At 42.3% G+C, this 27221-nt stretch overlaps 1 protein-coding gene across 4 annotated transcripts in view; it reads right to left on the bottom strand.

Annotated features, from left to right (window-relative positions):
- Positions 1–5025: 5025 nt before the first annotated feature.
- The window catches only part of LOC116330867 (putative uncharacterized protein MYH16), a 55207-nt gene continuing 33011 nt past the window's right edge, over positions 5026–27221 (bottom strand). For all 4 annotated transcript variants that reach the window (XM_039616539.1, XM_039616537.1, XM_039616536.1 and 1 more), the window contains 17 exons: positions 24508–24564; positions 18578–18664; positions 18162–18407; positions 17928–18045; positions 12426–12553; positions 11258–11454; positions 11018–11150; positions 10713–10929; positions 10488–10624; positions 10291–10394; positions 9481–9673; positions 9201–9404; positions 8996–9121; positions 8732–8902; positions 7136–7336; positions 6906–7052; positions 5026–6782 (listed from right to left, as the gene is read on the bottom strand). In XM_039616539.1, coding sequence (XP_039472473.1) covers positions 6630–6782; positions 6906–7052; positions 7136–7336; positions 8732–8902; positions 8996–9121; positions 9201–9404; positions 9481–9673; positions 10291–10394; positions 10488–10624; positions 10713–10929; positions 11018–11150; positions 11258–11454; positions 12426–12553; positions 17928–18045; positions 18162–18407; positions 18578–18664; positions 24508–24564 — 2619 coding nt within the window. In that variant the 3' untranslated portion in view covers positions 5026–6629. The remainder of the gene's footprint in view (positions 6783–6905; positions 7053–7135; positions 7337–8731; positions 8903–8995; positions 9122–9200; positions 9405–9480; positions 9674–10290; positions 10395–10487; positions 10625–10712; positions 10930–11017; positions 11151–11257; positions 11455–12425; positions 12554–17927; positions 18046–18161; positions 18408–18577; positions 18665–24507; positions 24565–27221) is intronic.

The following is a 27221-nucleotide window of genomic DNA, read 5'->3' as shown; positions in this document are numbered from 1 at the left end:
TGGTGATAAAGTCAAATCTGCTGTTTTTATTCCAGAGCAGATTTGATCTAAAAGGCGCTGGTGGAGGGAGTCTGATGGGCAGGCTTCGGATTTTTTTGCAGCCTGGGAAAGCACAGCCTGAAGGAGCGTGCTTACGAGCCCTTTTCCCTCTGCTTCACCTTGAGGTGACACAGAGGGTTTCTGCTCCTCAGAAGCCACGGCTGCTTTTTCAGGCTCTGGTTCTACCACTGAGGCTTCTGCGTTTGCCATTTGTGTAGGTTCCACAGACAGCGAGGACTCCAGATCTTTCTCTGTTTGTTCTGTCTGTGGGACCTGCTGATTTTCCTGCTGGCTGCCAGACTGGGTGCATGTGCAGTGTGCAAATCTCCCTAACAACACCTGGATAAGTTCTTTTATGAAGCCTTCTCTGGCTCCGTGATCTGACTCCGAGGTGAGAGAGAAAGCAATCGAGCCGATGCGCCCCTCCAGTTCTCTGAAGAGGCTGTGGATGCATCGCACTTGTGGGATACTGTTTTGCAGCATTACTGCTCTGGCAGAGTCCCCGCAGAGCTGCACCATCTGAGCAGCCATGTGAGACATTAGCTGGACAGTGCAGTCATCTGGGCGACCAACCAGCATGGATTGCACCTGCGACATGTTCATTTTATCAAAAAAGCCATCTATGATGGGACCCACAGTGGCTGTGTTAATGTCATCCGAATACATTTTAGTGTTAGTGTTTTCTCTTAACTCGTGTGTCTGGTTCCGGTGCATGGACTCAACTGAATTATCATTCAGTTCAGACTGCCTGGTAGCAGCACCCCTATGGGTATTAGAGGTCTATCTAATGATGTGCGTCCTTTGAGGTCACAGTATTTAGTCGCTTTGAAGTCTCTCCTTTGAAGTATGCCTATAAGCCCCGCCCACCTCTAAAACGAATGCCTAGCAACAGCTTCACACAAACACTCCTGAGCTGGCCGCATGGATTTGAAACACTGGGAGAGATCACGTGCAGCCTGCACGTCCACTGCTGTCACCGACACGGAATACTTTTAAAACCCTTCCGTTAAAGTTTGTGCTGTCACCAGGCTGTCCGTGATGGCGGGTAAGCGACGGGAACGTAAATGTGCGTGTAGCTTCAATGGGCTAGCAAAGTGGTCACGTTAAAGCGAGCTACACGTGAAAAGTTTCAGCAGTGTGGGTTTTTTTTTTTCTTAAATACTTCGTCATTTCATTCATTCAGCGCAGCTGTCCAGCTCTTTGAAATGCAGATGAAAATAACGTGTTTTTCCCACGGTGGAGCTCACTTTTTTTAACCACAGCACCGGAAATGACTTCAGGTTCCCACGTGTGTCACTACATATATATTATTTATATGATTTGTTTCTGGTTTGTAAAAGAATAAACAGTTTTAAATTGCTCTGTACAGCGTTTTGTACAGCGAATTGAACTTAAGATCAATCTTAAGATCTTGCAGCAGAGGTCAACTGCGGTCAAGTGAGCCCTCACTTGCGAAGTCACAGTCAAGCTAGCCGCCCCGCCAGCCGCACCTAAAATGTGGTTGCACTACTCTTACGCATATTACGGTATGGATGCCGACTGGCTTAGAAACGCAGTCTTTTGTGTCCTGACACTATTTAACTTCACAATCCACTCCGTTTTGGTTCATCTCCACTTTTCCCCTTGTGATCCACAGCCAAGATTACTGTACGAATCAGAGAAAATTAACAATAAAATTTGCCCAATATACAGTACTGTACTTTTAATATCTCCATCTTTGACCTCAGATTACAGGAAAACTGTACGAGGTGACACAGATATCTCACTGGATTCTGACTCTAGGCAACCCCCACTCTTCACCCTGTGATCCACAGACAAATTTACTGTACAGTTTCTGAGAAAATTGATATTAAACTTTGCTCAATTTACTCTACTGTATTCTACATATTCTCATTTTGACCTCAGATTACAGGAAAACTGTACGAGGTGCCGCAGATATCTCACTGGATTCTGACTCTAGGCTATCTCCACTCTTCACCCTGTGATCCACAGACAAATTTACTGTACGGTTTCTGAGAAAATTGATATTAAACTTTGCACAATTTACTCTACTGTACTCTACATATTCCCAACTTTGACCTCAGATTACAGGAAAACTGTACGAGGTGCCGCAGACATCTCACTGGATTCTGACTCTAGGCAACCCCCACTCTTCACCCTGTCATCCACAGACAAATTTACTGAACGGTTTTTGAGAAAATTGATATTAAACTTTGCACAATTTACTCTACTGTACTCTACATATTCCCAACTTTGACCTCAGATTACAGGAAAACTGTACGAGGTGCCGCAGACATCTCACTGGATTCTGACTCTAGGCCATCTCCACTCTTCACCCTGTGATCCACAGACAAATTTACTGTACAGTTTCTGAGAAAATTGATATTAAACTTTGCTCAATTTACTCTACTGTACTCTACATATTCTCATTTTGACCTCAGATTACAGGAAAACTGTACGAGGTGCCGCAGATATCTCACTGGATTCTGACTCTAGGCTATCTCCACTCTTCACCCTGTGATCCACAGACAAATTTACTGTACGGTTTCTGAGAAAATTGATATTAAACTTTGCACAATTTACTCTACTGTACTCTACATATTCCCAACTTTGACCTCAGATTACAGGAAAACTGTACGAGGTGCCGCAGACATCTCACTGGATTCTGACTCTAGGCAACCCCCACTCTTCACCCTGTCATCCACAGACAAATTTACTGAACGGTTTTTGAGAAAATTGATATTAAACTTTGCACAATTTACTCTACTGTACTCTATAGATTCTCATCTTTGACCTCAGATTACAGGAAAACTGTACGAGGTGCCGCAGATATCTCACTGGATTCTGACTCTAGGCCATCTCCACTCATTCATCCTGTTTGGAGCTTAATGTTCAACATCCTTTATCTATTAAAATTACAGAAGGGTAAGAAAATAATCATCAGAGCAGGAATCATGATAAATGATAAATAGATTACCAGTACATAAAAACATATCATTTGCATAATTTCTCTGATAACGCTGCATTGGATGGGTTTATTAACGGTAGGCTGAAATTGTACTACAGTCTGCTGATGAGGAACTATTTTTAGTGTTGAATAAAAAGTCCTCCACAATCTGTATATGTATTGTCATTAAAACCATAGAGATTATTACTTGTAAAGGAAAAAAAGTGGGACAATGCCCATCAACATATAGTGTATATTTTTGGAAACATTACAAAGATACAGGTAATTCTGGGTTCACCGGAATTGCAGATTAGACTGGTGGACAACTGGTGACAGCATCAGTGACAGGGATGGCAAAAGGAAGAACAAATTAATCATCAAGGCTGGAAGCAGAATTAGGAGGTGTCAGAGTCAGCGAGGGTCAGAGATCAATGAACAAATTGCCCACCTTCATGGATAATGCATCACCCTCAAAAGGATTCAAAATCTTGGCCATGAAGAACAGTTCAGGAAACTTATTTTATTGTTTCGTCTGTGAAACTGTACAAATGAAATGTAAATTATGTTAAAGTCAAACACATTTGTAAGCCATAAGAAACAAACATGCTTTGCATTATGCCTTTAAACATCTGTATAGATTTGATAAAATATTTATTAACTGAATTTGCTAACATGTCTTACATAGTGAGAGTATTTCTTTTACTGATGATATTTCAATGATATGTATTTTTTATGCCTAAATAATGCTCTACTTAACACATGGCAATGACAGCAAATGTGTAAATTTTGTAATTTGTTGTTTAAATTTGATATTATTGTAGGCAGTATATTTTCTTAGCCTATGTCATACTCTGTTAACACAGCAATCTCAAAAACCGTACAGTAAATTTGTCTGTGGATCACAGGGTGAAGAGTGGAGATGGCCTAGAGTTAGAATCCAGTGAGATATCTGCGGCACCTCGTACAGTTTTCCTGTAATCTGAGGTCAAAGTTGGGAATATATAGAGTACAGTAAAGCAAAATGGAAAAATTTCACTATTAATTTTCTCAAAAACCGTACAGTAAATTTGTCTGTGGATGACAGGGTGAAGAGTGGAGACGGCCTAGAGTCAGAATCCAGTGAGATATCTGCGGCACCTTGTACAGTTTTCCTGTAATCTGAGGTCAAAGATGAGAATCTATAGAGTACAGTAGAGTAAATTGTGCAAAGTTTAATATCAATTTTCTCAAAAACCGTACAGTAAATTTGTCTGTGGATCACAGGGTGAAGAGTGGAGATGGCCTAGAGTCAGAATCCAGTGAGATATCTGTGTCACCTCTTACAGTTTATATGTAATCTGAGGTCAAAATGAAGATATTAAAAGTACAGTACTGTATATTGGGCAAATTTTATTGTTAATTTTCTCTGATTCGTACAGTAATCTTGGCTGTGGATCACAAGGGGAAAAGTGGAGATGAACCAAAACGGAGTGGATTGTGAAGTTAAATAGTGTCAGGACACAAAAGACTGCGTTTCTAAGCCAGTCGGCATCCATACCGTAATATGCGTAAGAGTAGTGTCACTTGACCGCAGTAGAGGTCAGATGTGATGGAGCTGTATTAGAGACACTTGTCGAGACCGGAAATGTTGAGACTCTCAAAGCCCTGTACGTAATTCCTGATATATTCTCTTATCTGCAGGTATCTAAAAAAAAAAAGTCTCTCCCTGGTAGCTTGAGCTTCCCAGTTTCTGTGCTGCTGCAACATGTTTTGCATTTAGATGGTACTGTAAGGTTGAAGTGCTTCGGTGGTGATAGAGTTTTGGAATATGAATCATTTGCTTCAGTTGGATTTGGTGACCGTACTGCAGAAGCTAATTGCCATACCAAATGTTCTTGTCCAGTATTACTGCTTAGTACTGCTTGACTGCTAAAAGGAGACAAATGAGATGTTTTTGCAGCCAAAAGTTGTCATTTTTCATTAATAAAATGGAAATATGTATCTCATGTCTCAAAGCGTTTCTTTCCAAAAAATGAAGAAAAAAAAGCAAGAAAACAGAGTTAATGGGGAAAAAGGTCTTTTATTTCCTTAAAAAACACATTTTCACATTCAAAAGCATATTTGGTCAGGTCTTGTTACAGGTTTCGGCAGTGAAAAGTTCAGACAGAGATACATTTGAAATATGAAAATAGACTGTCACTAACGGCCTAAACTACTCCATGTGCTGACAGCACCCCAGCAACACTTTATGATAGTGACTGAAGTCATTTATAAGGCAAAAGTTAATCATGAAAAAAAGTGTTTTATATTTAGGTCACCACTTATGTACGGACTCAAAAACTTCCCTATAGCCTCTTGCATGTATGATTTAATAAATATTGCAGCCAGTTTGAACCTTATTTATCTTAGAGGTTGTCACGGATTTGCTTAAATGTAGGAAATCTTGACTACAAAAAGTAGTTTCCTGATTCCTGATGATCACACTTACATGTTTCAGATCATCAAACAAATTGCAGTAGTGGAAAAAGAGAGACTGAATAAATACAAAATGCAGTTTTTAAATGATGAGCTTATTTATCTAGAGGAACGAAGCTATCCCGACCTTCCTGGAAATGTGTGAAAAACGCTCCATCCCAAGTAACTGCCCCTCAAACCAGTTACTAGGTTTGAGGGGCAGTTACTTTTTCACATAGCCCCCGGTGCTTTTGGTTACTTTTTTCCTTTAATAAATGAAATCAACATGTAAAAACTGTATTTTCTGTTTACTTCAGTTACTTTTGTCCACGTGTGTTTGATCTGAAACATGAGTGTGTGACAAATATGTGAAAATCTAAGAAATCAGGAAGTGTAAGTACTAATGCTAGCAGGCTCGATTAGCAAGCTGGATCCATAAACTCTGCATGTTAACAGAAAGAGAAGTATATCTGCTAAAGCACAAATGTCTGGAATAGCCTCAACCATCCATTAGTCAGTTAATTCCGTGAATATTGTTGCAAACAGTTTTCGATCAAAGATACAGATGTAATGATGGGAGAAACTAGGCTTTAACACTGTTGTTTGTACTAGGCTGTATATATGTCAGTACAGTAAAGTTGCACATTTTGATTTGGAAGTCTGTAGTGGATTGACTTGCTTTTTGAACAGCCTCATGTGGCCATTAGAGGAACTGCAGTTTCTGGGTGCCAGCTTTATTTTGTAACCATTGATGCTTTGTCTTGTCTGGCTTTTTATGTATTAAACAAATACAATATCTCATATAAAATGGTGTGTTCCAGACTGAGAATCAGCCTGAGGATTGTTCTTTAGATATTTAATGGCAGATTTGCTGAATTAACTGATTGCCTAATAAAAGACATATATGCACATCACAATAAAGTTTTACTTACGGGCAAATTTGGAACACTTAGAAATACATTTATTAGTTTTTACATACAAATGTTACAGTATAAATGGATAAAAAGGGGATATAAAGCTGGAATGTGTCAGGGCTATGACCTTATACTCAGAGAGGAAGCCACAAGTACATTGTAGAAAACTCAACAGGAATGTACAGCATACACAAAAAAAAGTCAGGTTCCACCCATGGAACCTTTTGGATGTTTCAAACTTCATACTGTACCATGCTTCACTTCTGGGGGATGATGGTGAAATTGAAGCCATGCTCCTAATCAATCATGAGCTTCTTGAGGGAGTTGAGATAGGCTGGGATAAGGGAGCTGACTGACTCCTCGTCATCGTTGAGGATCTTCTCTCCTCCGCCTTCCGAGCCCACTGAACTGGGTGACCGGACTCGGCCTGGGTACGGAGTGCTGTAACCCTGTTATAACAGACACAGGCCTTAGAGTCAGAACAAGTACTTAGTAGAAGAGGCTAACATGGAGTTATTATTTAATAAACCGTGTAATACACCTGATAATATACTGTTCCAGAGAATACTTACGGAGGAGTATCCCTTGCCGAAGCTTCCTCTGTTCTTGGTTCTAATCTTGGTGAGCGCTGATTCAGCAATGTCCGCCCTCTCTTCGGCATCATCCAGCTCGTGGACGGTCTTCCTGTACTTTGCCAGGTTCATGTTAGCTTGTTCCTCCTGAAGTGACAGCAGTGTGAGTTATTTCAAAAAACCCACAAACACCATGCTTGGAAACATGTTTAGAGTAAGAGGTGACGTACGGCCTCCTCTACTTGTCTCTTGTAGGCCTTCATCTTGTTTTGCAGCCTCTCCACCAGCTCCTGCATCCTCTGCTGGTTCTTCTGGTCCTCCTCCGACTGGAACAGCAGTTCCTTCAGCCGACGCTCGTTCTTCCGCAGCGTCTTCACTGTCTCAGCGTGCCGTTTTTGTTCAGAGTCCAGCTCCAGCTCCAGCTCCTTCACCTGCATGCAAAGAATAACTACTATTGTGTGCAGGAAGGCTTCATATTTATCCACTGAGTATTTAGTGAAGACACACTCTGTTACAATTTGCTGTTTGTTTGTCAAAAGTTCCATAAAAGCAGAAATGTACTGCGGGCCAGACAACCAATACTCAATAACATACAGCTCATAACTTTGTTTTGTCATATTTCTGCATATGCCAGTGTGCTACTGTTGGGTCTGAACTCAGACCCCGCTGCATCCAGGACTTATTCCCGTGAACGAAAAACAAGGCAACAGCGATCGATCATTTTTACTTGCAAGGGAGGTCTCATCTGTGTCTAACACGAAAATGACCCCAGCCTCCTCTCGCTGCCTTTTATTGAGAACACAGTTCACACAAAACAATAGTACCTCCCCTCATAACCCCCCTTTGTTACGAAGACAAGGCACTGTATGCATATGTATGTGTGTGTGTGTGTGTGTGTGTTATGCGAGAATGTGTGTGTGCGTGTGTGTGTGTGTGTGTGAGACCTCCTGCTGGGCAGGAAGCTTACATCAAAAAGACCTTCACAAGGATGTTGCCTGTAATAAAAACACTACAGCCCCCCACCCAGAACCTCGAGAATCTGGGGAGGGGAGTCCGGCTCGGACAGTCTCGGTCGTTGTGTCCTTGGGCAAGACACTTCACCCGTTGCCTACTGGTGGTGGTCAGAGGGCCCGGTGGCGCCAGTGTCCGGCAGCCTCGCCCCTGTCAGTGCGCCCCAGGGTGGCTGTGGCTACAACGTAGCTTGCCATCACCAGTGTGTGAATGTGTGCGTGAATGGGTGAATGACTGGATATGTAAAGCGCTTTGGGGTCCTTAGGGACCATAAAAGCGCTATATAAATACAGGCCATTTACCATTTTACTTTCATCCCACAGTTAAACAATGTAAAGATGGATGGTAAGCATAAAAATAACAACATTTAACAATTCACTCTAACAGCTACATGCAAAGGCATGTGCAAATGGATAGCCATAAATCCTTAATCCTCTAATTAGTTTTTATATCATCTTATTATATTGTAAAAATAAAGGTTGCAGGTTGGACTTTTTTCCTTTTATGTACTTTAGGGTAACTGTTCAAATAAGTTCCAGGAGGCAGCATTTTCATGAAACCTGCCCAGTAGCAAGATTTTCTTTTGGAAGAAATTTAAACTACAGCAGTATTGATTATTAATCAACTTTACACATTGAATTACTTTATAAGTATAACAGGCAACTTCTTCTGTGCAGACACTTATAGCAGGGATACTCGTGACCACACTAGCTAAAGTAACTGCACATATCCCAGAGCAGTTGCTTCACAGCTCCACCACTGAGAGGCTAAAAAGAAGCGAAACAGTTCAGGCATTCTGACATGTTTGTGTGTACCTTTCCCTCCAGCTTCTGGATTATCTTCTTTCCTCCTTTCAGAGCCATCTGCTCAGCTTCCTCCAGTCTGCTGCTCATCTCTTTGATCTGGGCTTCCAGTCCTTTCTTCACTCTCTCCAGGTGGAGCGTGTGCTCCTGCTCTAGACGCAGCTCCTCCCCAACTCGTGCAAGCTGACAGAACAGAACATCCGTTTCCAGCGTTACCGACCTCGTCTGTATTAATCCGCTGCGTGCTTTGACATGGAGTCATCTCATGTGTTTTACCTCACAGGTGGCCTTCTTAGCTTTGTCTGTGGATCCTCTCATCTCGGCCTGGAGCTCCTCGTGCTCCTGCTGCAGAGTCTGGAGATCGACCTCCAGCTTCCTCCTCCCGCTGAGAGCCGCCTGGAACTGGACACACATCAGGAAGTCTGTGAGTGTATGTGGGTCCGGTTAGAAGTGAAACAGAAGCAGAGGCACTGTGTGATACCTGGTTGTTGAGGTCGCTGTATTTCTCCCCAGTCTCCTGCAGCTCTATCTCCAGAGCCTTTCGGGCCCTCTCGGCGCTCTCCAGGGCCGCGTGGGTCTCCTCACCCTCGCTGACCAGCAGAGAGCAGCGTCGTTCCATGGCCGCCTGCTCCTCCCTGCACTCCTCGTGGCTCCTCACTTCCTCCTCCAGCTGAGCCTGCAGCTCCTGTGACACACACTTGCTCTGTGAGCAGGGTGGTGTAGAAAACACTTACTGTACTTGCCGAATGTTGTGAGCAGACCTTGATCTGCTGCTGCATCTTCTTGCTGTTCTTGCTGAGCTCTGTGTTGCTCTTGGTGAGTAGGTCCACCTGCAGTTCCAGCTCATTGATGTCAGCCTCCAGTTTCTTCTTCAGTTTCAGTGCCTCCGTTTTCCCTTTCACCTCTACATCCAGACTGGCCTGCAGGGATTCTAACGCCCTCTGGTGGCTTTTTCTAACGTTGGGCGTGAGGGTGAGGAGGCAAAGCAGAATGAACAAGATGAAAAACATTGTCTTAGATAAACAGCAAACACCGGGGCTACAAAATAAAGATGGCATATAAGTGACAAAAATGAGCTCTAATGGCCACTTGAGGATTCTGTTCATTCTCCTCTGTGTTCATGAATCTTTAGCTTTCATAAAAGCTTTTAGAAAAAAATCTGTTCTAGATTTAGATGCTTACTTAAGTAAACAAGTTAAGAATCATAACAGCTAATGATTATGCTCATCAGAGTTAGCCACTTAGACTTGGAGCGTACACTTGTTAGTTGTGCTAGATCGAGGCTCTTACCAAAAACCAGCTGCTCTAGATTTCGCTGGACTAGACCATGAGCACCTCTTTCAAAGGGTCTCAGTGTGGCTTATTTGGTTTGCACTAGAGTGCAATTACCATGTTCACTTCTGCACAAACGAACCACATCAACGGGGAAAGTTACCCAAAGTTTAAATATACTAAACCCTGTTCCAGTGACATATGTAACTGTGTATTATATGCAAACTTTAAAAAGAGACATTATGGTGGAGAAAAACAAAATACAGAGAAACATGAAGGATGAGAGGAAGCTGAGGTACCTCGCAGCCTCCGCCTCTTCCTCCTTCTCCTGTAGTCGGCGCTCCAGGTCTGCTTTCGCCTGAGACAACTCGAGCTGCAGCCTCAGCACTTTGGTCTCCTCAGCCTGGCAAAATGGGAGGAATGAAGAAGAAACAAACAATTTACAAACTACAAGCTTCAAATATGAGAGCAAATCCAGACTTGATAAAGCACTCACCTCCAGTGCGGCCTCAGATTCCTCCAGCGAGGCCTGGAGCTCTTCTTTCTCCATCTCAATTTTCTTTTTTGCTTTCTGGAGCTCATGCACGCTCTTGCCTCCATCGGACAGCTGCTCTGTCAGGTCTGCTACCTCCTCTGTGGGACAAAGAAGAAGTTGCATATGAGGCAATCTAAGACAGGCAGCTGTATGCTAAATTCAGCCCTCACGTGTGCGCCGTCATACCCTGGTAGGCCTTGTTCTCCCTGCGCAGAGCCTCTAGCTGCTCCAGAGTCTCTTCATGAGCGGTCTTGAGTTTAAAGAGCTCGCTGGCGTGTTGCCTGCTCTCCTTCTGGCAGCCCTCCACTTCGGCCACCAGCTCCTCACACTTCTGTTTCCAGTCTCCAAGCTGCTTTTCCAGAACCCTCTGCTTCTTATCCAGAGCCTGCCCGCAGCTGCTGGCCTAAGGCAGGAACCATACACTGCTATAACGCCAAAGCTTTATGGCAAGGCATCAAATAAATGAGTATATAACGAGCCGCTCTGTCTACCTTCTCCAGGTCCATACAGAGCTCCTCCACCTCTCCCTGCAGCCTCTGCTTTGTTTTCTCCAGTGAGGAACATTTTGCCTGGGTGGCCTCCACGGCCTCCTCAGCCTCCTGAAGCCTGCTTGCCAGCTTCTTCCTGTGACACATGTAAGATTTGGACTTCTGAGACACATTACAGGCTCTATTCAAGGCATCACATCTCATCAGATGAGGATGATAGCTGCCACTATCAACACCACATACTTGGTCTCCTCTAGCTCGTCTGCGTGCTGGATGGCGTCGGCTTCGTGCTTAGTCCTCCAGTGCGTCACTTCACTGTTGAGTTTGGAGACGAGCCGCTGCATCTCCTGCTTGCTCTCCTGCTCCTCCTCCAGCTGCTCCCTCAGCACCTCGCACTCCTGCCGCACTGAGCTCAGAGTGCTGCTGACCCCCTGCTTACACTGGCAACACCAGCAAAGAGACACATGAGCACACTGTAAAGCCCAGAAATGTAACACAAATCTGTTCTAACACACTGACTCAATTCACTCATGGTTGTTAAAAGGTTTTTCAACCTGTTCAGAGGTTTAATAAATGACTATAGTGTCACAAACACAATATAAAAGCTGAACTAATGTACAAAAGCTTTGATAAAATGACACATCCGTTTGGGACATTCATAGAGGTGTCGGTTAGTCTTCATTCTTACTGCCTATCTTTTTGTCTTTTCTTGATCACACTCACTATATGTATGTCTATATACTGCAAATGTAAAATTGCATATTTAAAAACATTTCTTTTCGTATGCAGAGAGCAAAGTGCACCAGTGTCAGATTCCTTGTTTTTGTACACAAACTTAGCCAAATAAAGATGATTCTGATAATATATGATTGCATGCACAATACTCTTCTTAGACTGGGAGGCTCACACTCACACTTTCCCATTGCCTTTCACCAGACGGACTAAATCAAAAGATTGTCCATCAAACAATCCTGACACTCATCTCCACCTGCTTCATCCTGTCTGCAGTTTCTTCTTCACCCTCTCCTGTGCACAGGAGAGGTGCACTTGCCTGTTACTTTGCATGGTTGACCCCAGGTGTTTAAAATCATTCACCTTCAATACCCCTCCACCTTGCGTCTCCAGCTTCCCACCTGCCTCCCTCTCATTCCCATGCACATAGATTCTGTCTTTCTTCTTCTGACTTTCTCTCCAGTGCATATCTCCACCTCTCCACACTCTCTTCCAAATATTACCAAAAACGATCAGTCTAATAGCCTCACAAAGGTAACCACATTCACAGAACACTGTATAACAGTAGAAAAGTTTTAAATACTAAGTTTGTGTAACTCTAACTCTATTGAATAAGCCTACTTTAAACTGCAAAACAGGCAAAAAGTGTGTGTTTTTGCTTTATGTTCAAAACACAGACCTTGACCTCCTCATCAAGCTGTTTCTTCAGCTCTTCCGCTTGTAACTGGAGGAGAGTCTTGGATCGGGTCAGCTGGCTCACTCTGGTCTCTGCCTCCTCCATCTGTCGACTCACGTCGGCATTATCAGCTGACAGGACACACAGGAGCACCGGTTAATGACGCACTGTAGCATGCAGCAGAATTCAGGCAACAAATACACACAAAACAGACAATTTAATTATTTAGCTACAAAAGGCAGATGCAGTTTAAGTCGTGCATATAGAATAGCAAAGTGGTAGCAAAGCAAAGACACATCTTCCAGTAAGTTACATTTATTTTATTTCAGTGATTGAAACAAAATGTTTCATATTATTCTGAGCTCACACTGGAGAAATACAAAAAGAGCTGTGTAATGTCTTAGTGTAGCATAAAATGCTGTGTCAAATAGACACCACGTCAGTGTCTTTTCGAGAATTCCTGGAAACATTTTCACTAGAAAACCTGGAGACAAGGTTCTCAGAGTCTTTGATAAGAGATGTGATCGTGTTGCATTATAGAACACATCTGCACATCTGCTTTACCCTCATTTGGGATTTGCTCTAATATTGATTAGTGATGGTAAATTTGATTCTTTTTACTGAATCGAGTTTTAATGAGTCACTCACCAAGGTGAATCGGGTTTTTTGAGTCATTTGATTCACTGAGTCAGTTGACCAGAGAGTGCAAAAAATGTACATTTTCACTCAAACTTAATTTCTTTTCTCTTTTCATGTATATCCTACTGCTAAGATGAGTGATTCTAAAAGAAAACAACTATTTTATAGAGCAAAAAAGAGCAAAAAAATTTCTAAAGGGAACATTTATTTTGTTTATTTTTATTTTATTAGTATTTTCCTTAAATGTGTCAAATATATATTTTCTCATCTAAATGTCCACTGAGCTGTGAGCCAGGGGGCGGTAATGCGCCTTAACATTGGTTGCCAACCAAGAAGAAGAAGAAGCTGTGACCCAGGAGGGAGGGGGTGAGTGAGTGAGTGAGTGATTCGTTCGCTCTATGATTCAGCACAGGAGGGAGGGGGTTAGTGAGTCCTGAGTGATTCGCTTACGTTTACGATTCAGCACAGGAGGGAGGGGGTTAGTGAGTCCTGAGTGATTCGCTGGCTCTATGATTCAGCACAGGAGGGAGGGGGTAAGCGAGTCCTGAGTGATTTGCTTACCCTACGATTCAGCACAGGAAAGGAGGGGGTGAGTAGCTCAAATGTGCTGTTAGCATGTTAGCAGAGCGATGCTACTGTGAACCGAGGAGCTATTGTCTTGATGTGAGCTTCTACTCAGGGTTTTTTCTTCCAGTTCAGAGCAGAAATGTTTTTGTTAAGATACTGGATGTTGTGTTTTTCTCAACAATTTTAATTATAAGCTAGATATGTTGCTGCTAACAGCAACAGGGATGAGTCAGTGAGTCAGTTGGGCTTGTGAATCATGATTCATGAGTCAGTAAAGTGATTCTCGAGTATTGAACGATTCGTTCATGATTCGCGCATCACTAATATTGATTCACTTTCCTTCTTCTTTGGTAAACTTAATATAATTAAAATGTATGTTTGCATACTTGATATTATCCTAAGAACACATTAGTTTTTTGCCTAAATAGTTTGCTTTTTAGATCTTTTCCCAAATCTTATTGCAAAAGATGGCGGCGCGAGCAGTCGCAGCGGCCCGGCGCTCTCCTCAACTTAGCGGTTTTCTTTTTCTTTTGTGTATTTTTGTTTCACTTTTACTCCGATATGCAGGAGCACATATGCAGTACAGTAAAACTGAACTGCTTGCGGTTCTAAACCACAAAAACCTCCACACCTTTGCTGACAATGACTGGGACTCAATTCCCCCTGAGATCCGGAGGGTCACCGACTCTAATTTCACCATACCACCGCTGAAGTGGCGTAGGCGACGGAGGCACAGGAAACAGAAGAGAGGGAAGAGAGCGGGGCTGAAGGCTAGGCTACGTGCTAACCCACACGGACCGGCTATTCCGAGCCTCTTCCTCACCAACTCACGGTCACTAAATAACAAGATGGATGAGCTACGACTGCGGATCACCTCACACTGTCTGGATTACTGTGTTATGATCATCACAGAGACTTGGCTGGACTCTTTTACCCCAGACACTGCGATTGAGCTAGCGGGCCATGCTACGTTCAGAGCGGACAGGAACAAAGAGTCCGTAAGAAACGCTGGGAGGTCTGCTAGTGTTTGTAAACAATAACTGGTGCACCAACAACACAGTTAAAGTCGTTCACTGCTGCCCAGACATAGAATATATGATGGTTCAGTGCAGACCCTTCTACTTGCCGAGAGAGCTCACAGCGATCACAATAATAGCAGTTTATGTGCCGCCGCAAGCTAATGCTAAGTCAGCCATGGAGCTACTCCAGCGCTCCATTAATAAACAGCTAACAACGCACCCGGACTGCGCTGTGATCGTGGCAGGAGATTTTAACCACGCAAACCTGAAATCTGTCCTGCCTGGATTCTTTAAAAACGTGAGCTTTCCGACGAGGGAAAACAACACACTAGACCAGGTCTACACCAACATCCCAGATGCTTACAAGGCCACCCCCCTGCCTCATCTCGGACTCTCTGATCATCTCTCTCTGTCCCTGATCCCTGCTTATAAACCTCTAATTCAAAGACAAAAACCATCTGAAAAATCAGTAAGAGTGTGGACCATGGAAGCCACCACGGCCCTACAAGACTGTTTTGATAACACGAATTGGAGTGTATTTGCAGAAGGATCAGACTTGAGGGCCACACATCTGCCGTACTCTCATACATCAGCTTCTGTACTGAGAGCGTAACAACAACAAAGACTGTTAAAGTGTTCCCGAACCAGAAGCCATGGCTCAACAGTGAGGTGAGAGCCCTACTAAGAGCACGTGACAGCGCCTTCAAATCAGGAGACCAACAAGTCTACAAAGAGGCACGCCAATCTCTGGTTAAAGGCATAAAAGAAGCCAAACGCAAATACAAACAGCGATCGAGGAACACTTTAACACAAAGAACTCCAGAAACATGTGGCAGGGGATCAAGACACTCACTGGCTACAAAGACAGTTTCACACAAACCAATTCCCCAGACATCACCCTACCTGACACCCTAAACCATTTCTTCGCCCGCTTTGACCAAGAAAACAGGGACACCATCACCCATCCTGCCATCACAGAGAGGGACGACGCTCCCATCCAGCTGGAGCAGCACCAGGTCAGAGCCACACTGCGCAGAGTCAACGTGAGGAAAGCAGCTGGTCCTGACGGTGTAGCCGGTAGAGTGCTTAAAGCATGTGCAGACCAACTAGCAGAGGTTTTTACCACCATCTTCAACCTCTCACTGCTACAGTCTGTAGTACCATCCTGCCTTAAGTCAGCCACCATCGTTCCAGTGCCCAAGAAGAACACAGTGAGCTGCTTGAATGACTATCGTCCAGTTGCTTTAACACCCATAATTGCCAAATGTTTCGAACAGCTCATCATGTCACACATTAAAGCTGCCATCCCTGTAAACCTCGATCCATACCAGTTTGCATACAGGGCAAACAGGTCGACAGAGGATGCCATAATAACAGCTCTTCACACAGCCCTCACACACCTGGACTGTAGTAACACCTATGTGAGAATGCTATTTGTGGACTTCAGCTCTGCCTTCAATACAGTTCAACCCCACAAACTGGTTAATAAACTAAGCAACTTAGGACTCAGCAGCTAACTGTGCAGCTGGATACTGGACTTCCTGAGCAACAGACCCCAGAACGTAAGAATGGGAGAGCACACCTCCTCCACCCTCATTCTGAATGTGGGTGTCCCACAGGGTGTGTCCTCAGTCCCTCTTATACTCACTTTTCACCCATGACTGTTCACCAATCCACACCAGTAACACCATTATAAAATTTGCTGATGACACCACTGTCATAGGACTGATGGACAACAACGATGATTCAGCCTACAGAGAGGAGGTTCAGCATCTGAAGCAATGGTGTGACGACAACAACCTGCATCTGAACACAGCCAAGACCAAGGAGATGGTAATCGACTTCAGAAGAACAAAGCGATCTGAGCACTCTACCCTCTACATTGATGGGGAGGAGGTAGAAAGGGTAGAAAGCTTTAAGTTCCTCGGAGTCCACATCTCGGCCGACCTTACCTGGTCCACAAACATCTCCCACCAGGTAGGAAAGCACAACAAAGGCTGTACTTCCTCAGGAAACTACGTCAGGCCCAATTACCCCAAAGACTACTAGTAAACTTCTACCGCTCCACCATTGAGAGCCTTCTGACTTACTGCTGCACACTCTGGTTCAACTGCTGCACTGCGGAGGACAAGAGGAAACTGCAGCGGTGGTGAGGGCAGCAGAGCGGGCAATCGGCACGTCACTAACTCCCTCAGAGACATCTATACTGGCAGACTTCAGCAGAAAGCCAGCATCATCATTAAAGACCCTCGCACCCTGGACACTCACTTTTTTCCCCCTTCCTCTGGTAAACACTACAGGTCCATCAGGTCGAAGACAAACAGACTCAACAGAAGTTTTTACCCACAGGCTGTCAAACATGCCCTACCTCCACCCTGATTGGAGGATAACTGCACTGCCAACACTCATGGACATTACACCTTATTTATAAATCGTATTTCTGTTTATACTTTAATGCAAACAACACCCTTACCACTTTAAACTGTATTTATTATAACGTTATTTAGTATAGTTCCAACAGCACCCCTCAATGTGCAATATCACTGATCACACTGCACCTCTCAATGCACCTGCTAGTTAGATGGCATGTATGTGTATGTATATAGATGTAAGCGTGTATGTGGAAATATGTGTGTGTACGCATGTACGGATGCAAATATGTATATATACATATATGTATGTATGTGCGTGTATGTTTGCAGGTGTATGTATAACTTGTACATATCTTTCTTGTGTAAATGTAAATTTGTCATTGTGTAAATACTTACGCTATTGTGTACTCCACACACATGGAGAGATGCCAAACTGCCTTTCACTGTTCTTGTAACAGTGACAATAAAAAGCTATTCTATTCTATTCTTCTAACAAGTGGCCAGGAGGGCTTAGTCAGTCAGGTTTGTCATTGGCAAATTATAAAAGAAAGAATTACTCAAAAAAACCTGAAATTACTGACAGTGTTTTTTTTCAACAACAGATCTTTTTTACTCTCAAATTATGAATATGAAATATGAGTTCATACCACCACTGAGTGTTTTGTGTCAATCCTTAACTAGTTGTCATCAAAATATATTATTCTTACTTGCACAATATCTACTGGGAGCCAGTTTTAGTGAATTAAGGCTGCATGTAACATCCCTCAGAAGATCACTTTAGCTTAAAGTATATGCATCCAACTTTGCCCACTTGTAAGATAGAAAGAAACTGATTAAGAAAAATGGGACAGCGGGGCTGAATGACTTTCTGTAACTGCTCGTGTCCCACAGATGTAACATTGTTTTACCTGTGAGTCTGTTCTTTGCCACGCTGAGCTCAGTGAGCGTCCTCTGCAGGTCGTCTCCTCTTCTGTTGGCCTCACACAGCTGCTCCTCCAGCTTCTTCATCTGGCTGTCAGAGGATGCCTGTACCACAGTCACATCACAGCACATTAGGCCACGCTCAAGGCAGTCACAAAAGCCTGTGACTTTGCTGTCTTCTTCAAAATACAGATAAGGTCCATGTGATCTCAGATCCTGACCTTGGCCTTCTGTAAACTGTCCAGTGAAGCAGCCAGGTCATCCACCTCCATCCTCAGGTTCTGCTTCTCCTTTTCCAGTTTGGCTCTGGTCCTCTGCAGAGCTTCACACTGCTCTGTGAGCTCTGTGACGGCGTCGCTGTGCCGCTTCCTCAGAGACGCAGCTAGAGCTTCAGACTGGGCAGAGGACTCCTCCAAGTCTCGTCTCAGGCGCTGCAGCTCTGCATCTCGCTTCTTGTTCACCTCCATCTGTTTAACACACATAGGAAGTAATTTAAGGTCAGTAATACTGACCAGGCAATTCCCTGAAAATCTTCTTCATGTACTAGCATTTAGCTGTACAATCTGGTATTATTTATGAGGGAAATTATGCAGTTCAGAAGTGTGCAGCTCGACATGTTTGTGTGCTGGTAGTTCACCTGTGAGGCGGTGACTCCTCCTGCTTCTTCAAGGCGATCTGTGAGATCATCCAGTTCTCTGGTGAGATCAGCTCTCTGCTTCTCCACCTGCAATAAACACAACAGTTAAAGAATGATAATGGACAACAAAATTATGCAATATAATGCAAAGACTTCTGGGTAAAAGTCCTGTGCGCTATCTGTCCATCATTATGGGATCTGAAACCCTTTATACTCTTTATACGTTGGCTCTTTACCTCACTTTGATTCACCCTTCTTTTTACTATGTCTTGGTTTGAACCACTCATCAGAAAATCTTGTGTTTTAGCTGCTAGTTGCTAACTTTGCCTGTTTGCTTTTTGGTGCTGAAAACAGCTTTCTGCTGCTAATGGAGGGAAAATAGTGAGAATAAAATTAAAGGTAATAAAGCAACAACAATGGGTAAAAGGAAGCTAAAGGATTAAAACCAGAGAAACTCTACAGTTATCTCCCAGGTGCTTTTTCACTACCAGTGACTCCTTTCTCATTATATCTAGTAATACCAGCTGTTGAAACTTTAACTGAAAACTTGGTAAGAACAAATTTTGTGTTGGTTTTATTTAAAGCATGAATGAGAATCAGCATCTCAGACATAGGTCTGAGTCCACTGTCCTCAGCTGGAAAAGGGTGGATGGAGTGATGGAGTCCAAGTATCTCGGGTCCTTGTTTAAGAGTAAGCGGAGATGGGAGTGGGAGATTGACAGACGGACTGGGGCCACAGCTGCAGTGATGTGGACGAGCGTAAAAGCAAAGCTGTTGATTTACCAGATGATCTATGTCCCTACCCTCACCTATGGTCATAGCTTTGGGTGGTGTCTGAAAGAACGAGCTTGTGGATACCTGCACCAGAAATGAGCTTTCTCTGACAGGTGGCTGGTGTCTCTTTTAGAGACAGGGTGAGGATTTCAGTTATTCAAGAGGGTCTCTGAGTAGAGCCGTTACTCCTCCACATCGAAAGAAGCTATTTGAGGTGGTTCAGGCATCACCCACCAGGCGAAGGCCTCTGGGCAAACCCAGGACACGCTGGAGAGATTACATCTCTTGGCTGGCGTGGGAATGCCTTGGTTCCCCCTGGATAAGCTAAAGATGGTGGCTAAGGAGAGGGAAGCTTTGGCTTATCTACTTAGGCTGCAGCCTCCAGCACTAGATAAACAGAAGATGGATGGATTGACAACTACAAAAAATGAAGTAGTGTCATCATATATACCCAAACTTTTTTCTAGATTTCTGGTAACACTTTTCATATACTATAAATAAAGTGCTGTTTAAGAATAGATATGTGTCTGAACATGTCAGAACATAAGATCATTAACTATGATTACCTTCTACAAACCAAATCCTGGCTCCACTAGTAGAAGAATACTGATTATATATCAGTTTATACACAGTGTAATAAAACTTGACACCCCACACCAAAGGTGATACAAAACAACTACATACCCTCATCTCATGCTCAAACATGGAACAGCACACATGGAATGAGTTTATTATATGAACAAACAACTGGTGCTCTGTAATTAAAAACACTTGTTTTTATACACATGTTTTACAGCCAGTTTAACGACAGCCGTAGGTGTTGAGACTGACCCACAAAAGTCGGAGTCTCGGGGCCCCCCTGATGGAAGCAATGAGGCACGGCCGTTAGCACACTTCAGCCAGAAAATAGATGACTCTCACTGGGGGCCTCCTCTTCCACCCCATACTCCTCCAGCTAAATCTTCAAAAAACAGCTTACGCCTGAGCCCAGCCCTTTGTGTCCACACGCTGGCTCTATGTTGAGGGTTAACACTGTGCGCTTAGCTCACTCATCGCACTGCTGACTGTGTCAACAGCTCCTCCGGATTAGCACCACCTGACACCACTCACTCACATTCACATACTAATGGAAGGTCAGTGGCCCTAAAGTGCCCTTCTGTTGACGATAGGAGATTTATCTTCATTTGCACAAGAGCATGAAGGAGTAGGAGTGTGTCTCTGTGCAGTCTTGCCAATTTGTGTTTGCATAAGTGATTTCTAGTGTTCATTTACTCAGTCTCAATTCATACTAAACCCCTGACTGGTGAGATGTTCTATCCTGAAACAAAACTAAATGTATGTTTACTTTAATGGTTTTAATCTTATTATCCAAAAAGATACAGGTTTGAATACGTCTCTTGTTGCTCAGCTTTTTCTATATTACAGAAGTATATATAGTATAGTAAGTAAGTATATATAGAAAGAGCCAAATGCTTTGTCCAAAGTTAGTCTTTATACAATACAACATGTCCATCATCTTCTGTAAGTTACAAACAGGAAACTATCTGACCAATTTAACACAAAAATGAGTTAATTTCATTAAAAGTCCTGCTAGTGACAGTTTAGCATGACTTATTTTTGCTAATCTTTTCTCAAAGATGTAACATTCGGTCCACTTTGCTTGATTTCAGTCACATGGTGTCTACTTGTTCACCTATTGGATATCACATGTACAAGACAGCTGTCCAATGTGCGATCAGAAAGTTCACACACCCCTCTGTTGGCTAATGTCTCGAAAAGTTCAGGGCGCCCAAGTAATTCAATGGTTGGTGTACACAATCCATCCAAAATCCACGCAGAAAGGTCAGTAATGTTCAATGTTGGGATTTGATTGAAACTGAAGGGTAGAAAAATTGTCTTAAAATTTGTTTGCCTAACTTTGTTTGAAAAGTGAACATTTTGCCTTTGTGATCTCTAATGTGCCACCACAAAGCTTTTTGTTACATGGTAGCAGTATTATGTGCTATCCTAAGAAGAGGAAACAATAACTATTTACTGTCCAGAAGCTTGTATAAGTACATTCACTATGCAGCACATAATGAGACATAACCCATAAACACACATAAACCCATGTAGGTAAATATGTAAATGCCATCAATAAATTTTTTAAATCTCAGAGAAAATCATCCAGTCTGCAGACACAGACATGATGTAGCTGTCTGATCACCAACCAAACAAAATAATAATTAAATTTTGTATTAACCAGTCTGTTTAATACTATCCTGATGGTTAAGATGATGTCTGAGGAATGGAAAGGTAATGTATTGGTACTGATTTTCAAGAACAAGGGTAATGTTCAGAGCTGGAGTCGCTACAGAGGGATAAAGTTGATGAGAAGTACCATGAAGCCATGGGAAAGAGTTGTTGAACCTAGCTTAAATAGAGGGGTGGCGATCAGTGAGCAGAAGTATGGCTTCATGCCCAGAAAGAGCACTACAGGTGTGATGTTTGCTTTCAGAGTGTTCATGGAGAAGTACTGAGAAGATGTCTTTGTCTTTGTGGATCTTGAGAAAGCATATGATTGGGTGCCAAGAGAGGAGCTGTGAGACTGCACAAGGAAGTCGGGATGACACAGAAGGGTGGTGCAGGACATATATGGGGACAGCGAGACTGTGGTGAGGTGTATGGTAGGAGTGACAGATGGGTTCAAGATGGAAGTACGATTATATCAAAGATCTGGTGAGCTCCTCCTTGCTTCCAATTATGATGGACAGGTTGACAGATGAGGTCAGGCAGAACTCTATGGACTGTGGTGTTTGCAGATGACACTGTGATCTGTAGTGAGAATAGAAAGCTAGTAGAAGACAGCCTGGAGAGGTGGAGGTAGTCACTAGAAAGACCATTACTGAAAGTCAGTAGAAACAAGACAGAATGTGAACGAAAGAGACACAGTGAAGTTGCAATGAGCAGTGGTGGTGAAGGTGGATGAGCTTAAACACCCAGGGTCAACCATTGAAAGCAATGGACAATGCACAAGAGAGCTAAAGAAAAGAGTAGCAGTGAGACCTGCTATGATGTAATGTTTGGAGAGGGTGAGACTAACAAAAATACTGGAAGCAGAGCTCAAGATGTTCAGTTTCATTGAGAGTCATCAGAACAAACAAGATGAGAAATGAGTGCGTCAGAAGAACAGCTCAGGTTGAGCAGTTTGGAGACAAAGTTAAGAGAGTCAAGGTTAAGGCTGTTTTAGATATGCAGAGGTGGGATTGTGAGCATACTGGATAAAAGGATGTTGAATATGGATATAGTGAAGGAGGATATGCAGAGGGTTGGTGTGACAGAGAACGATGTTATGGATAAGTTGAGGCACATTATCTGCTGGGGCGAGGGAGCAACTGGGACAAGAACCAAGCAAATGTATTATTTTGGCTCTGATCTGATCAGATCTAATCTCATAAAAATGTTAGCAAGTACCCAGAGCAGAATATTACACTTAGTAAAGAATGGTAATGTTGGGGGTTTTAAGGCATTTTAAGCATAGCATCAAGTGCCATTTGCAGTTTGCTGCTCCTAAATTGTGAAGCAGCTTGACTTTTCACATTAGGACATCATCAGCATCAGATATTTAAAAAATTATACTGAATAAATTTGACTTTAATTGCTAATAAATTAGCAATTTTAGCTATCAAGACATTGTTAGCTTGTTGGTTTCTATGAATTGGCTACTTTGGGCATCTGTCACAAGCAAAAACAGTGAAAAACTATTTAAAGTTGTGTCTTTGGCAAGATAATTGTGAGGTCATACTTTTCTGTTTTAATTCCTGACTGCATCACAACTATAAGGATTCACTTAGTGAACCCAAGATAAAAAGCAAAGGAGCTAAACAATTTGACAACCCTTAAGCTTAAACTGGATAATAACTGAGAGCTTATATAAATGACCCCTTTCATATTCTACGTAGTCACCTGACTTTTAAGTTAATTTTTGTTGTTCATGTTTCTATGGAGAATGTGTGATTTCCAGTTTAAAGATAAAGTGTTTGTCTTGAAGACTGTGTACTAACTGAATGCTATGCATGCTATGTGTGTTCCTGGGTGTGTAAGAACATGCTACTTTACAATTATAGAGTGTGTGTGTGAGCGTGTGTGTGTCTGTGAAAAACCGCATGGCATTCCAGATGGGAGAGGATCCTAGAAAAAATAGTGCTGTCTGTCAGCCTCTATCTCATAATTCTATCTCCCCAGTGCGACCCGAGGAGCAGAGCCTAACAATAGCGAACCTGTCTGCAGCAAAGGTATGCTGTATTTGAGCTGCTCTGAAGACGGAGGAACAGATAAAGACCTTGCATGTCTCTGCCTGCCTCTTCGCTGCTCTGCAGCTTCAGAGGCTGAAGGGGTCTCAGCTAGCACCATTAAGAATACCACCCAGAGTGGGGAAAAACACACCCTCAGGCCAGCTGTCACTCTATTCACCACTTGGAGTGAAATATATGCCTTTACATTTCTGCCTTTTCCCATTGTAACTACAGTACGCTCTTAAGTGGGCTCTGTCATGCTAGCACACACATACTATAAGTCCTTGTTTGAAACAGCAAGCACTTAAAGAGTCACCTTGGTATCAGCTTTTTATGGCGAAGACGTGCTCCTTTGAAAAAATTATGCATCAGAAAGAAGTAACTGGGACACTTTACTGCAGTCAAATGTAAGATGGAAAAAATGTCCTATTCTTCGGATTGAAGGAGCAAGGCAAAGGGCTTACGGAAGGTGCACTGATATGGGTGTGTGAAGACAGAACGATCTGGGAAAGTAAGAAATAGGAAAAAGGATGTCGGGGCTCCCTCCACGCCTCTGGGTTCCCTCTATGTTAATCAGAAACACAAGGTCAGCCCCCTTTTATTATCACAGGTGCAGATAGTTTGGGGTGACCAGAGGCACAGCACCAGCATGTGTACCCCACCAGCTGCCAGCACATCAGCACTGTTTTCATCTGTTCTTCTTCATTTACCGTCCCGTTCAATCTTTAAACTGCTCTAAGCACCACAGGCCTGAACATTAGCAGAACCAAGTTTCCTCTTATCTACCCCAAAGAAGGACAGACAGATTTAACTGCTCTTTGTTTCATGTGCGCTGAAGGGTGAAGCCACACAGTTCCTCATGAGTGTGTAGATATACAGTACCTTGGCTCTTATGGTCCGCTCTGCTTCCAGCTCCTCCTCCAGCTCTTCAATGCGAGCCTAATGAGAGATATTGAAATGGATTAAGGTGCATACTTAAAAAAATCAAAACAAGAAAACTTAATTTGCTTTCAGTACCACAGGCCTGAACATTGAACTAATAAAATACAATAAAATATGGGCAGGATATTTCCTCTGCTTTCACAGTACATGTGTAATTTTGACAGAGAACAAACGGGGCGTCATCTCCACAGACTGTTTGCTATTTCAAGGCAGCACTTGTGTGTGTGGCGAGTCCTTCTCATACACTCCACTTTCTTTAGGGATTTGGCACGCCTCTGGCTTTTTTCCTCAGGTAGCAATTTAGAGCAAGAATGTCCTGTAGGCACCGTCATTATCTGTATTTTGACCCCAGGCTGGGTGTGCTATGTCCGGTCACCAAGACCAAAAATCATCAGTACTGCCATTTCCATGAAATACGAAGAATTTTTGTTGTGTTTTTTCTTTTTGTTCTGTTTTGGGGTTTTTTGCTCTTGGTTTTATGGTCCTGGCCTGAAGTAAGTGATGCATCAAGGTCTGAATACATGCAGTATTTTATCAGTCAAAATCATTTTCAGGTCTCTTCTATATATTTTGTAAATTTTATTCCTTCCAGGTATGTAACCTTTTTCAACAGCACCTGAATTACTTCTCATGCAAGAAGAATGACTAATGTGTACCATTCAATACACATGCATGAATTACATCTATGCATCTACCTTGAATATACAGTGATTTAAATAAATGACTGCACATATTCTAAGTGAAAACTTGCTTTTATCATCTCAATTCAAGGGTTTTTAAAACATTTTAATGATGACACAAATCTTTAAATACGCACAACCGCTTCCTTTGTAACACAACACATTCTTTATTCCTTGCAAACCAACAACAGCACTATTTTTTTTACAGTGAACTGACCACCTCTGAAAATAACCAAAGCATTTTTAGTTATTTTTGGAACACTCAGCTATTTCATCGCAGAGGATACTGTGTTTATAAAGCCATAGTTATGTAGAACAATAACAATCGTGCATATTTGGTACAGGTAAAGGATGTTGATCAGTGCCAAACAACCACCCCTCAAGTTCTTCAAGTTATGCACTTCCTCTGGCTATACATATTACATATATATATATATATATATATATATATATATATATATATATATATATATATATATATATATATATATATATATATATATACATTACTGTCATGGAGCCAAAAAGATTAAATATGCAACTTTGGGTTCAAATAAAATAATGAGCTTACTGGCCCAACGTGAAAATAATAAATGAATAGCCAAAATATATTGGGCAGATTTTGCATGTTGTTCCTGTGTCAGCATACTCCCTGTACTTCAGCTTCCTCTCACAGTCCAAAGACATCTAAATTAACCATTGACATAAATGTGGCCATAACTGTTTGTTGCTCTGTGTGAGCCCATAACACGCACAACATACAACAATACATTTACTTATGCAGCGTAAACAATCCTGGAACAAAACCAGGAATATCTACTCTGTTCAATCACTTCATGTAAGTTTACATTTAGATATGATGAGAAATTATTATGATTGCATGTAAAATCCATGTGAATTGTATGATAAATTTGATTTTTACATACAATTCAATTCAAATCAGTTGCAGAAGCACCTCAAGGCGGTTTATATTATAAGGTCAAGACTCCAAAATATTACAGGGAAAATCCCAGTCATCAGACAATTCCTTATGAGCATGAATTTGGTAACAGTGGGAAGGAAAACTCCAATTTTACCTTCTGCTCCATCTGGTTTGGGGGTCAGGGGGGAAAAAGATGGACAGGACACACACTTGTCTCTTAAAATATGAGCTATCCAGCAGGTTCATGAGACCTCAACACAGGCTAACGACACTAAAATGAATGAATGAATCAGTGGGAGTCATTTAGCACAATATGTTATAATGTATAGAAAAAATGGTGTCATTTTCTAAACACTCTTGCTTTTGAACTTTAAATATCCAGTATCCTCATAAGGCATTTCACTTTTATTTATATAGCACCAAATCACAACAACAGTTGCCTCAAGGCATTTTACACACTTATATACATTTTATTAAGATAAAGATCCTACCGTAATACAAACTGTTATTCTTAGTGAAAACTTAACTCCCTCTATCACAGCTTACAGTATACGTAGAACCCTCTGTGTACACCTACTGTGCTTTGAATCTTATTTTACTGGATTCTGTTCAAAACCATCAGAATGATCTAACAGAAGTATATCATCCACAGATGATTTCTGTTCCACTAATGTCATGCCAAAACTGCTTTTTTTATTACTAATAAAAATTTATTGCACACTTCCCAGCACGGCTGCACTCTACCAAGATGAGTCATGCTCTTGGTTATCTACAGTTTGTATCTATGTTTCAGTGTCAGGAAGTGTGTCTGACATGGCGGGTAGCCCAGGGCCACTCACAGCAACAACACCTCCACTTCACTCAAGTGGTGAAAGCCACAGCGCCTAAATCTCCCCAAACAACAAACTATAACAAACATACTGTAAACTATTTGTACAGACAGGAGCTGGAGAGCTCGCCTGTACTTGTGCCATCTTTTATTATAAACAACAGAATATTTTTAAATGCCTAAAAACAACACACAGAGACATTAACTTATTCCTTTGATCATT

The sequence above is a fragment of the Oreochromis aureus genome, linkage group 8, assembly GCF_013358895.1.
Source record: "Oreochromis aureus strain Israel breed Guangdong linkage group 8, ZZ_aureus, whole genome shotgun sequence".
In the NCBI taxonomy this organism is placed as follows: Eukaryota; Metazoa; Chordata; class Actinopteri; order Cichliformes; family Cichlidae; genus Oreochromis; species Oreochromis aureus.
This window is presented reverse-complemented; position numbering and strand designations above follow the sequence as displayed.